This window comes from Rhinoraja longicauda, chromosome 25 (assembly GCF_053455715.1).
Source record: "Rhinoraja longicauda isolate Sanriku21f chromosome 25, sRhiLon1.1, whole genome shotgun sequence".
In the NCBI taxonomy this organism is placed as follows: Eukaryota; Metazoa; Chordata; class Chondrichthyes; order Rajiformes; family Arhynchobatidae; genus Rhinoraja; species Rhinoraja longicauda.
Genome location: NC_135977.1, coordinates 13,548,564 through 13,561,073, shown reverse-complemented (window position 1 = coordinate 13,561,073; position 12,510 = coordinate 13,548,564). Strand labels below are relative to the sequence as shown.

The 12,510-nt window shown below is 43.5% G+C and overlaps 1 protein-coding gene across 2 annotated transcripts in view; it reads left to right on the top strand.

Annotated features, from left to right (window-relative positions):
* The first annotated feature begins 8,843 nt into the window (after nt 1-8,843).
* dgcr2 (DiGeorge syndrome critical region gene 2) overlaps nt 8,844-12,510 on the top strand; it is a 29,149-nt gene continuing 25,482 nt past the window's right edge. Inside the window, exon 1 of one of the 2 annotated variants that reach the window (XM_078421281.1) lies at nt 8,844-9,156. In XM_078421281.1, the coding sequence (XP_078277407.1) occupies nt 9,087-9,156 (70 nt within the window). In that variant the 5' untranslated portion in view covers nt 8,844-9,086. The remainder of the gene's footprint in view (nt 9,157-12,510) is intronic. The other variant, XM_078421280.1, reaches the window with a different exon arrangement.

The window sequence follows — 12,510 nt, the reverse complement described above, 5'->3', positions numbered from 1 at the left end:
TGTGAATTGGAAACGTGATCGTTCCTTGTGTAAAATCTTCATCCTTAAGAAAATATGTGACCAGATTTCGTGAGCCGAACTTAAGATTTCGTGAGCAGACCTTCAGTCTGAAGAAGGGTCTCGACCCGAAACGTCACCCATTCCTTCTCTCCCGAGATGCTGCCTGACCTGCTGAGTTACTCCAGCATTTTGTGAATAAATACCTTCGATTTGTACCAGCATCTGCAGTTATTTTCTTATATTAAGAAAGAGCTTATAGGTTAATTGATGTCAGTAAAATTGGCTATAATGTGTAAGGGGAGGTTGAGAAATTGGGATAAAATGGTAGTGTAACGGGTCATCGATGGCGTAAAAACTAAAATAAAATAGAGAATGCCATTTAGTCTTCCAATGTACTACGACTTTTATCTGGTTTGCCTCAGTTCCATGTTTGTGGACTGTTCCCATTGTCATGCATTACCGGAAATGTAACTTAACATACTAATTACAGTATAGGGTGGTCATTTGGCCCATCGACTCCATACCATCTCCCCAAAAAATAACCACCAGTCCCTTGTCCCCTCTTTTCTTTCCCCCCGTAACCTATTCTCTCTAACATGCTCATCAATTCCATTTGCTTCTTTTTGTCACTTGATGATGCTAAGGAGTAGTCTGTATTGCTAATTAGCCTATTAGTATGTCTTGGGGGTGCAAGAGCAAATCCATTTGGTCACAGTTGGAACATGCAAACTCCACAAGGAGAACACCCAAGATTGGTATCACATACAAAGCCCTAAACAGGCTTGCCCCCCCTATATAAAAAATCTTCTAACCCACCACTCTATCTCCAGGTCCCTCAGGTCGGCTGACTTGGGGCTACTGACTATCCCGTGATCTAGGCTTAAGCTCAGGGGTGATCGCGCTTTTGCGGTTGCAGCCCTTAGACTGTGGAACAGCATCCCTCTCCCCATCAGAACTGCCCCCTCCATCGACTCCTGTAAGTCCAGGCTCAAAACCTATTTCTACTCCCTAGCGTTTGAGGCCCTCTGAGGGGGTGTTGTGAACTGTTTATGTTTGTTCTGTTATGTTTGTGTGCCATTGTATGTTTGTTCTTAGTACCTGAACTGATGTACTGCACTTTGGTCAACGTGGGTTGTTTTTAAATGTGCTATACAAATAAAATTGACTTGACTTGACTTGTCTAGTCTGTATCACTGCAGCTATGTTTTGAAACCATTAAAGGAATAAACATCCATGGCCCTCTTGTGCAAGGAATTGCAAAGATCTGTCACATTAGATTTTTTTTGTTCCAAAATGGCCTACTCCTCATTTGAGACTCTCTTCAGGTCTGAACTCTACAGCCAGGAGAAGCATCCACATGGTCAGTATTTTGTGTGTCTCAGTGAGGCCACCTCATTCTGCTGAACTCCAGAGAATAGAAATTTAATCTAATTAATCTCTCTTCATCTGGCAGGCAACCCTATCTGTATTGTTTAAAAAAAAAGTGTAGCATAATTTCGGCTCTTGGTCTACATACCTGGAGTTCATGGGCCTTAAATTCAAATGCTTTTTAAATACCATCCTTTCAGGCAGTGAGTTCCCATTGTTGAAGTCATATTTTTTTCTTCTGTTCTCACTTAATGTTACTCCGCTGCCCCTCCTCAAATCAGGTCTCCTGCAAGGTCTCCACCCTCTTTCCTCAGTTTCTCTGACTCCTGCCCTTGACATGAGCCTTCCCACTCTATGACTTCTGTAGTGCCTTCCTCCTTCATGAAATATGAATTCTGCCTGCCATAGTTGATTGAGCTCGTATCCATTTCCTCCATTTCCCACATGTTTGCTCTCAACCCCCTCCCCAGGCAGAATCGCAATAATTAACTTGGTTCTCACCTTTCACCCCACTACTTTCCTTTGTGTTTCTGCCAGCCACATTGGGATCCCGCCACCATCCTATCTTCCCCTACCTACATACCTATCCACCAGGGTTTCTTCTCCCTGGGTTCTTTACCTTTTCTACACCTCTGCTAAATGTAACTGAATTATGACTTTAAACAACAGAAGGCATGAACTCAGTGAGCCAGGTAGTATCTGCAGAGGTAAAAGTGATAAATCAACATTTCAATCTGAAAAGGTAACACTGCTTCTCTCTTTCTCTTTCCACCAATTGATTTGTTTGTTGGAAACTAATTTATATATTGAGAGTAAACTTTCGCAGTGATCGAAGATGATGATTAATCCATGCCAAAGGGATGGTGCTTCCTATGAGATTTTGATTGGCTTAATCAAAGCAAGATCTTGTATTGAGATAAGGCTTTTTGCCATATTCTGCCGTATTATTATTTTGTTCAAAGGAAGAAGTTTACAAATTTTCATATCACAAATTGATTTATTTGATGAAAACAACATTGTACATTGAGAATAAGCTTTGTTTGTGGTAGAATTTCTGGCAATGGTTATAAGGTGTATTGCATGAAGAGATTTGTGTGCCTTTATCAAAATAACATTTTATATTGAGATAAAATATTTTAAGCAATACAGTATTACTATTCACTTGAAACTAAGTGTGTACTATAAAGCGTGTACTTTGTATTACAAGTTGATTCGTTTGAAAAAGTACTTCAAAATAAACTTTCTCCGATGCCAAACAAGTGAGTGCTTCAAACTAGATTTTAAATTATTAGATCAAAGCAAAGTCAAATTTAAGTGTTCAACCATACAAACTCAGGATAAAGGCAAAAGTGCAGTTGTCATCAAATGTTTACATTTGGCTGAGATCTGTCAAATACATATTCCGAAGAATAACCTCGACTGATTTTCCTGTGCATTGACCTGAAAAAGACCAAAGTAATGGGATAAGAGATTATTCTCCTATTCTCCCCCAGCACCTCCCATCAATATCAATAATTACGTTTTAGAGTTGTCATCAATTTTACTTAATTAGGATTCACTATCACCACCTATCTCACTTCATGCAAACATCAACCTGCCCATTTTTGTAGAACAGAGGGAACTGGGATACAAGTACGTGGTTCCCTGAAAGTGGCATCCTAAGTAGACAGGGTGGTGAAAATGTCTTTTAGCATGCTGACCTTCATCGGTCAGGACTTTGAGTATAGAAGTTGGGATGTTATGTTACAGTTGTATAACATGTTGGTGAGGCCACATTTGGAATATTGTGTTCCGTTTTGGTTACTCTGCTACAGGAACGATACCATTAAGCTGGAAAGAGTGCAGAAATTATTAGGATGTTGCCAGGACTCAAGGGACTGAGTTATAGGGAGAGGCTGGGTAGGCTAGAACTTTATTCCTTGGAGCATAGGGGAGCAAAGGGGTGATCTTATAAACATGTCTAAAATCACAAGGGAAATAGATACAGTGAATGCACACAGTCGTGCTCCCAGGTTTGTGAAATCAAGAACTCAAGGGCATAGATCAGAGAGGAAAGATTTAATAAGAACGTGAGGGGCAACTTTTTCACACTGAGGGTGGTATATATATGGAACAAGCTGCCAGAGGAGGTGGTTGAGGCAGGTGCAGTAATAACATTTAAAGGATTATTTGGACAGGTTCATGCATCAAAATATTTAGAGAGGTATGTGCCAAATGCAAGCAAATGAGACAAGGTTAGATGGACTTCATTTTTAGCATGGAAGAATTGGGCTGAAGGGCCTGACTTCATCAGGAAATTTGCTCCGATGGGAGTGGATGAGAAAGTGGGATAACATAGAACTACAGTAGTTTGAATGGGTAATCGGTCAGCGTGGACTCAATGGGCCAAAGGGCCTGTGTCCATGCTATATCTCTAAACTAAACTAAATACCTTGAAGTAGTCCATGGATCCCTGAAAGTGGCAGCACAGGTAAATAAGATGGTGACAAAGGCATATTTTTAGTTTAGTGATACAGCGTGGAAACAGGCCCATTGGCCCAATGGCTCCGCGCCGACCAGCGATCCCCACATATTAACATTACCCTACACACACTAGGGACAATTTTTACATTCACCAAGTCAATTAACCTACAAACCTACACGTCCTTGGAGTGTGGGAGGAAACCGAAGATCTCGGAGAAAACCCATGCAGGTCATGGGGAGAATGTACAAACTCCGTACAGACAGCACCCGTAAAGGGCATCGAACCCGGGTCACCGGAGCGGCATTTGCTGTAAGGCAGCAACTCGACCGCTGCGCCACCGTGCTGCTTATGGGATGCTTACTTTCATCTGCTGTAGCACAGGATATGAGGCAGGGACATCATGTTACAACTTTAAAAAACATTGCGTAGGACACACCTGGAGTATGGTGTGCAGCTCTGGTTGCCCACCATAGGGATGTGATAGCTCTGAAGAGGATACAGATGAGATTCACCGGGGTGTTACCTGGATTGGAGCATTTCAGTTATGAGGACAGATTGAAGACGCTGTGTTTGTTTTCTTTGGAGATTGAGGCCGAAGGTGACTTAATAGAGGTGACAAGATCATGAGGGAATACAGAGAGTAGATAATAAAAATTAGAATCCCATGGTGTGAGTATCTAAAACATGAGGGCATAAAAATAAGATAAGAGGTAGGAGGTTTACAGGGAATTGTGGGGGAAATTTTTCACACACAGAATAGTTTATAACATTTAAGAAGCACTTGGACAAGCACTTAAATCACAAAGCTATAGAAAGCTCTGGACCATATGTGGGTAAATAGGATTAGTACAGAAAAGTACAAAGGTCGCCATTGGAGATGCTATGCCAACTGGTTTGTTTTTGTGCTTTTCATTGATTCTCTCAATGTCTATAGAGTTTAAATTGTTATAAATACTCAGTCTGTGGTTAAACTGGGTGTATAACCCAAAGAGGCTAAATGGGTTAGATGCATCCAGATTAGGGCTAAGCTGGGCAAGTCCACTCAGTAGGATAATTATCCCTTCATGTGTCAATGGGGCAACATGCAGTTGGTTGTCAAAATCATATTAATATGGCATCAGCTGCCATTTTGTGTGCTTCATCATGCAGTGAAACAGGTACATACTGTGAACCCTGTGCTCCTCGAACAACATCAAACAATTTGGTGTACTTACTCTCTGATCTTTTAGCATTCTCTCATCACTTGGTTCATAGGAACTTGAAGCATTCTGAAAGGAAAATGGCAGATGGTGTCGTTATGATGAGGAATGATAGGATATTTAGAACTGCACCCTTACCTCATTCACTGTTTGTAAATCAAAAGAAAATGTGGGATGTGAGGAAAGTGGGATATAAAAAGGGTTAATTATAGGAATATTATCTTGTCGAGTGGTTGCTGCCCCACTGTTTTCTGTGTATTCCGGAATGGTTACTCCAATAATAGCCAGAGCTCCCTCGAGAAAACCAGAGACGTAAGGGATTTATTTAAAAAAAGAACACGATGGAATGTACGTAAAATAATGCGTAAAGTAGGACAAGCTCAGAAGCATATTTAATAAGAAGCACCCTTGTGGAGAAATATGTGATACATAGAGACATAGAAAATAGGTGCAAGAGTAGGCCATTCGGCCCTTCGAGCCTGCACCGCCATTCAATATGATCATGGCTGATCATCCAACTCAGTATCCTGTACCTGCCTTCTCTCCATACCCCCTGATCCCTTTAGCCACAAGGGCCACATCTAACTCCCTCTTAAATATAGCCAATGAACTGGCCTCAACTACCTTCTGTGGCAGAGAATTCCACAGATTCACCACTCTGTGTGTGAAAAAAAACGTTCTCATCTCGGTCTTAAAAGACTTCCCCCTTATCCTTAAACGGTGACCCCTTGTTCTGGACTTCCCCAACATCGGGAACAATCTTCTTGCATCTAGCCTGTCCAACCCCTTAAGAATTTTGCAAGTTTCTATAAGATCCCCCCCCAATCTTCTAAATTCCAGCGAGTACAAGCCGAGTCTATCCAGTCTTTCTTCATATGAAAGTCCTGCCATTCCAGGAATCAATCTGGTGAACCTTCTCTGTACTCCCTCTATGGCAAGAATGTCTTTCCTCAGATTAGGAGACCAAAACTGTATGCAATACTCCAGGTGTGGTCTCACCAATGCCCTGCACAACTGCAGCAGAACCTCCCTGCTCCTACACTCAAATCCCCTCGCTATGAATGCCAACATACCATTCGCTTTCTTCACTGCCTGCTGCACCTGCATGCCTACTTTCAATGACTGGTGTACCACGACACCCAGGTCTCGTTGCATCTCCCCTTTTCCTAATTGGCCACCATTGGTCTGCTTTCCTGTTCTTGCCACCAAAGTGGATAACCTCACATTTATCCACATTATACTGCATCTGCCATGCATTTGCCCACTCACCTAACTTATCCAAGTCACGTTGCAGCCTCCTAGCATCCTCCTCACGGCTAACACTGCCCCCCAGCTTTGTGTCATCCGCAAACTTGGAGATGTTGCATTCAATTCCCTCGTCCAAATCATTAATATATATTGTAAATAGCTGGGGTCCCAGCACTGAGCTTTGCGATACCCCACTGGTCACTGCCTGCCATTCTGAAAAGGACCCGTTTATTCCTACTCTTTGCATTTAAAAAGAGTACCAGCAGGACGTCTTGAAATATATAAAAAGCAAAAAGCGAATTGTAATTAGAGGAAAACTAGAGAAATATGTCATTAAAAGCAAGAAATTACATTAGTGTGGGACATAATAAAAGCCAGGACACCAAAGAAATACAGGTGTTTCCTCTATCTTCGTTACTTTTTTGCATATTTTTCATTCATTATTCTTTATTTCTCCACATCACTGTCTATATCTCTCGTTTCCCTTAACCCTAATCAGTCTGAAGAAGAGTCTCAAAATGAAATGTCACCCATTCCTTCTCTCCAGAGATGTTGCCTGCCCCACTGAGTTACTCCAGTTTTTTGTGTCTATCTTTGGTTTATTAAAAGCGTGACAGGATAAAAATGGTATGTGATTAAAAACATAGGAATTCATGAATTAGACAAATTTAAGAACAGGGCACCAAAGAAATATTGAATATACCATAAAACGAGTGTTAGAGAATGTGAAATATTCCAAGCCAAGTCCTCAGGAGAAGCTGAATCATAACTAGCAAGATGACAAGCAGAGAAATGTATTGTGCAATGTGGGTATGATGGGTCTGCTGAGAACATATATTTATAGGTGTTAAGTTTAAAAGTGCTTTGTGTGGGAGATGGGGAAAAGTTGCAGGGTAGGCGATATTGCCAGGTACAATGTTCACAATGAATGGTGGCTCGAAGGGCCAAATGGCTGCCTCCTGCACCTATTTTCTATGATGCTGGGAGTGGGGTGACAGACTGTTCATTAAATGAGATGGAATCCCATAAACAGGGTTCCCATTCCTGGTACACCCTGCACTGTCCTGCTACTGCAAACCTGCCCACGGCAACCCTCTAAGTTGTAAGCAGGTGTAGCGTATGGGAGTTTCAGGAAATGGTGGGAGCACCACTCTCATGAGTTGGATATCTGAATGATGCTGGGGCAAGGTGTTGCGAGAAGCTATTTGTCAGGAGTTGGCAATTACCAGTTGTTTATGTGGAAGTACATGTTAGGGTGTCAATGGATACAGAGTTGACATACGCTGTGCAGCAGTTATGTTCATTAATGGTATTAATGTTAACAGAATTGAGGTGATAAGATATGGAACAGTTTCGTGATGGTTATCTAAGACGTATAACATCCTGAAACAACGATCCAAAGTTGTGAGTTGAAATCCCAACTTCCTCATTTTAGGTGAGAAAAGCAGGACAAGCTAAGTGAATTTGCGACCCCGTAATTGTGACCCTCAACACAGGAGACAGCCCCGACTGTGGTAATCACAGTGAGATCTATCTGTTGAACACCACGGGGAAAGTCAGGGCAAGTCCTCAACAACTTCCTGTGGTCGTATAGGTGCACGCTGAAGGGCCGTCCATCAAGAAGTACGGGAGACACAATCAACATTGTCAAGAGAGCGCTGCACCATCACTAAATGTGAGTTTTTTTCGACTTCACTGAAGCCTTCAACTCTACAGTTACAGTTCCTACCACTGCAGTCGAGGTGCGAGTTATTAATGAGGAATTAAAGCCAACGTCAGTGGGGTGATCCCCCTTCTAGTTCACCGCTGTCCTTCATCCTACCTCGTCCAGTCGAATTGACATGTAACTGCAGGTAGTGTAAGAAAATAACTGCAGATGCTGGTACAAATCGAAGGTATTTATTCACAAAATGCTGGAGTAACTCAGCAGGTCAGGCAGCATCTCAGGAGAGAAGGAATGGGTGACGTTTCGGGTCGAGACCCTTCTTCAGACAACTCGATCAGTAAGGAGAGCAATCAAGGATGGGCAATAGATGATGATCTTAACAACGAAGATAGACACAAGAAGCTGGAGTAACTCAGCGGGTCAGACAGGATCTCTGGAGAAAGGTAATAAGTGATGTTTCGGGTCGAGACGGTCTGAAGAAGTCTCGACCCGAAACGTCACCCATTCCTTTTCTCCTGAGATGCTGTCCGACCCGTTGAGTTACTAAAGCTTTTTGTGTCTATCTTCGGTTTAAACCAACGTCTGCAGTTCTTTCCTACACATGATCTTAACAACAATGCCCATATCTGCCAGTGCAAAAAGGTATCTCTTTCTTCATTCGGGAATCCGCCCGCTGTCGACCCCGGACCAATGCGCCATCGTTCCGTGGCCCCGCCCCGACGGAGGCCCCTCCCCTGGTCCGAGCTCATGCCCTATCACAAGCGAGACCCCGGTGGAGGCCCACGAACATGGCCCCATCACAGGCCCCGCCCTGTCCCCCGCCCCCGCCCGGCGCTCATGCCCCCATCACAGGCCCCGGCCCGAGCTCATGCCCCCATCACAGGCCCCGCCCCCGGCCCGCGCTCATGCCCCCATCACAGGCCCCGCCCCCCGCTCATGCCCCCATCACAGGCCCCGGCCCCGGCCCGCGCTCATGCCGCCATCACAGGCCCCGCCCCCTGAACAACTGCTCCACTCGCTCCCGGGATTCTCGACGCGGCGTCGTCGCCATCTTATGTGTTTCCCAGAGCCTGAGCTGAGAGTTGGTGCGTGTGGCGGGGCTGGAGCTGCTGCAGCCGGCTGGAGGATGCCTGGCGGATAAATGTGGCCCAAACCTAACATCCCTCTGCTGTTGTTGCTGATCGCGGTGGCGGCGAAGCCAGAGCGACCAGGTAATGGGGGCGGGGACGGTAGGGCGGGCGGGGGCGGTAGGGCGGGCGGGTGCGGGGTAAAGGGGGGAGGGGGCGAGGTGGGGCTTGGACCTTTACTCCGTGGGGAACGCTGAGGGTTTATTCCCCGCCAGAGAGGCCGCATCACTGTCGTTGGTTACATCGGAGCCGTTGCGTTGCACTGGCATTACCAAGGGGCCAGGGGCGCAGATTATGTATTCACGGCAGCACCGTGGGAATAGTACGGTCAAAGACTGGCTGCACTACCCCAACAAACCGTTTCGCTCCCATTTGGAACAGACCTGAGATCAGTGCAACTAGACTCCCCGTCGACCCTTTAAATGATGCAGTGTAGCCAAGGATTGTCCTGTCCCTCACCTCGGGATTAGATTAACAACGTTGACTTCAGAAAACCCGCATGACTCTTGAATTCACGCAGCCCATTCTGCCCTCAGATCCAGTAAATTATAGTCGATGCCGCAACCATTAGTGTAAATAAAAGTACACAGAATGTAACAATAACTGGGTAGTAGCGGGCACGGTTAAGGATAAATAAAATGTTTCCCAATTGTTAGGATGTGACAAATGGTGTCTGATTGGAATCTTTTTTGATACCTTGTATTCTAAGTGACGAATTAAGGAAAATAGTGTTGTTTATCTCGGATTTCAGATTACACCGAGTAAGGAAGGGCAGGCATAGAGTCGTACAGCAAGGAAACAAGCCCATCGGCGCAACTTTCTCATGCCGACCAAGATTCCCCATCTACAGTAGTCCCACCTGCCCGCAGTTGGCCCATATCCCTTTAAACCTCTTCTATCTTTGTAGCTGTCCAAATGACATTCAAATGTACCTGCATCAATGACTCCTGACAGCTTGTTCCATATACCCACCACCTCTGTGGAAAAAGTTGCCCCTCAGGTTCCTATTAAAAATCTTTCCCCTCTCATAAACCTATTACCTCTGGTTCTTGATTTGGAAAGTACTGTCAACATTGCATTCGTAAATAATTTTTCAGTCAATATGTAAGTAGAAGCAAAAGTTATAGGGATGCAGGTAGTATGAGTGGACAAAATCATAGTAGATTTTTAATGTATGGAAAGAGTTGTCATCCATTTTAAATGCAAGAATTATAATTTTCTATAAATAGCAAACAATGTGGAATTGTACTTAATTTCTAAGGCTAATGGAATCTTAATCCAAGCTGAAGTTAAACAAATGATGGAACACTGATGGAACCACATTATACTTAAGATAGACACAAAATGCTGGAGTAACTCAGCAGGATAGGCAGCAACTCTGAAGAGAAGGAATGGGTGACGTTTCGGGTCATGACCCTTTTTCAGTTATACTTAGCCAGTCTGCTCCAAACCTTGCACTTTCTCCTTCACTGACGTTATACTAAAATCTTTGTGATGCTGAGAAAGGCCATTGAGTCCATATTAGCACACCATTGAAAAAAAAAGAAAACAGTCCCATTATCGTGCCCTGCAAATTATTTTCCTTTGCGTTTATCTAAATCCCTTTGAATGCCATTGATTGACACTCTTTCCACTACCCCTATAAGCCGAGTCTTTCAGATTTGTCCAGAATAGATGTTTCTCTCTACATATCCTTGTATCTTTTGCACATTATATTTATTGTTTGTCCCTGGTCTTTGAGCCCTCTGATAATGGACACGGTTTTCCTCTCCACTACGTCAAAACAAATTGTGATTCAAAACTATCAATCTTGCTTTGTTGCAAGGGAAACAACTCTAACCACTCCAGTCTGAACTTGTGTCTGAATTCCCTCATTCCCTGAACTACTCTAATAAATGTTCTCTAGTCCCAATCCAGAACCTTCATCTCTGGTTGCCATACTGCATTGTGGCCTTGCTGGTATTTTATGAAGCTTCAAGTAATTGCCCTCCTTTTCTACTCTTGTCTATAAGCCAGGCACCCCATGTGCTTTGTGTAGGAATAAACTGCGGATGCTGGTTTAAATTGAATGTAGACATAAAATGCTGGAGTAACTCAGCGGGACAGGCAGCATCTCTGGAGAGATGGAATGGGTGACGTTTCGGGTTGGGTCTGAAGAAGTGTCTCGACCCGAAACGTCACCCATTCCTTCTCGCAAGAGATGCTGCCTGTCCCACTGAGTTACTCCAGCATTTTGTGTCTACCTCATGTGCTTTACTACTTGCTGCACAAAATGTAATGCTATAATTTCTGTACATGTACACCGGGACCTTCTGTTCATGTACTCCCTTTGGACTCCTGCCATTTAATCTGCATTGTCTTATTTTCTCTGCCTATGTGTATCACTTTATACTTATCTGCATTAAATTTGATTTGAATATCCATTCTGTTAGTGTAACTATTTTGGGACGTCTGTAGCTGTCGTCACTCAACCATACAAAATCTTTAATTTCAAAAAGTCTTTAGAAAGTTGCTATTGAATCATATTTTCAGTCCTTTTTAAATGTTTGTGTAGACATGTCTGCTAATTTCCACTCTCGTACTTTTGCCAGTTGCTTCAATCTGTGGCTTTTCATTTCTCGGAAAAAAACTCAGCGAAAGCTCTCAAAACTTAGAATGCAACTATTAGATTCCCCTAAAGCAAATCATCCCAGCTTCTCTAGTGTCTTCCCAAACTTCAGTTTTGCCAAGGACTTGGAGCAGAAAGGTGAGGTTCAGGCTGACTTTGTTCAAAGGAAACCAAAGCTGACAACAATGTAAGATAGGCATTCTGCCGAGGGAGCATTAGGAGCTTGAGTCTGATTTTTTTGAAGAGGTTATAATCTGTGCATATTCAAATGGGCATTTAATTAAAGGGCTCAAGAAATGGTGCAAAAGAGAGGTCAATGACAACAATGACAAAGAGGGAGCTGTTCTATTGGGATAGGCTTTATTTGAATAGTGTTAGTCCTTTCTAAATGAATGCCCAACAGGAAAATTTAGGAAGTTGCAGATAAATAACTTTATGTAGCAATCCAGCGAATAAAGTGTGAACAGAATGATGAATCTGGAGCGTGGTTAATATTGTGCCTTCATTTCAGAAGGACTAGCCCGAGCACGAGAGGCCAGTGAGCCGAATATCAGTGGTGGGGAAGTTAAGGAGGGGATTCTGAGAGACAGGATGTATCTATTTGCAAAGTCAAGGACTGTTTCAGGATAGTCAGGATGGCTTTGTGCATGGGGAAATCATCTCACACAAATTTAATTGAGTTTTTGAGGAGGTGACAGAGGACTGAGCAATAAACAGTATCTACATGGGTTATCCCCGCATGGTAGACTGGTGAACTACCCAATTAGATACAAAATTATCTTGATGAAAGGAGTTGGAGGATGGCAGTGGAGGGTTGTTTTTCAGATTGG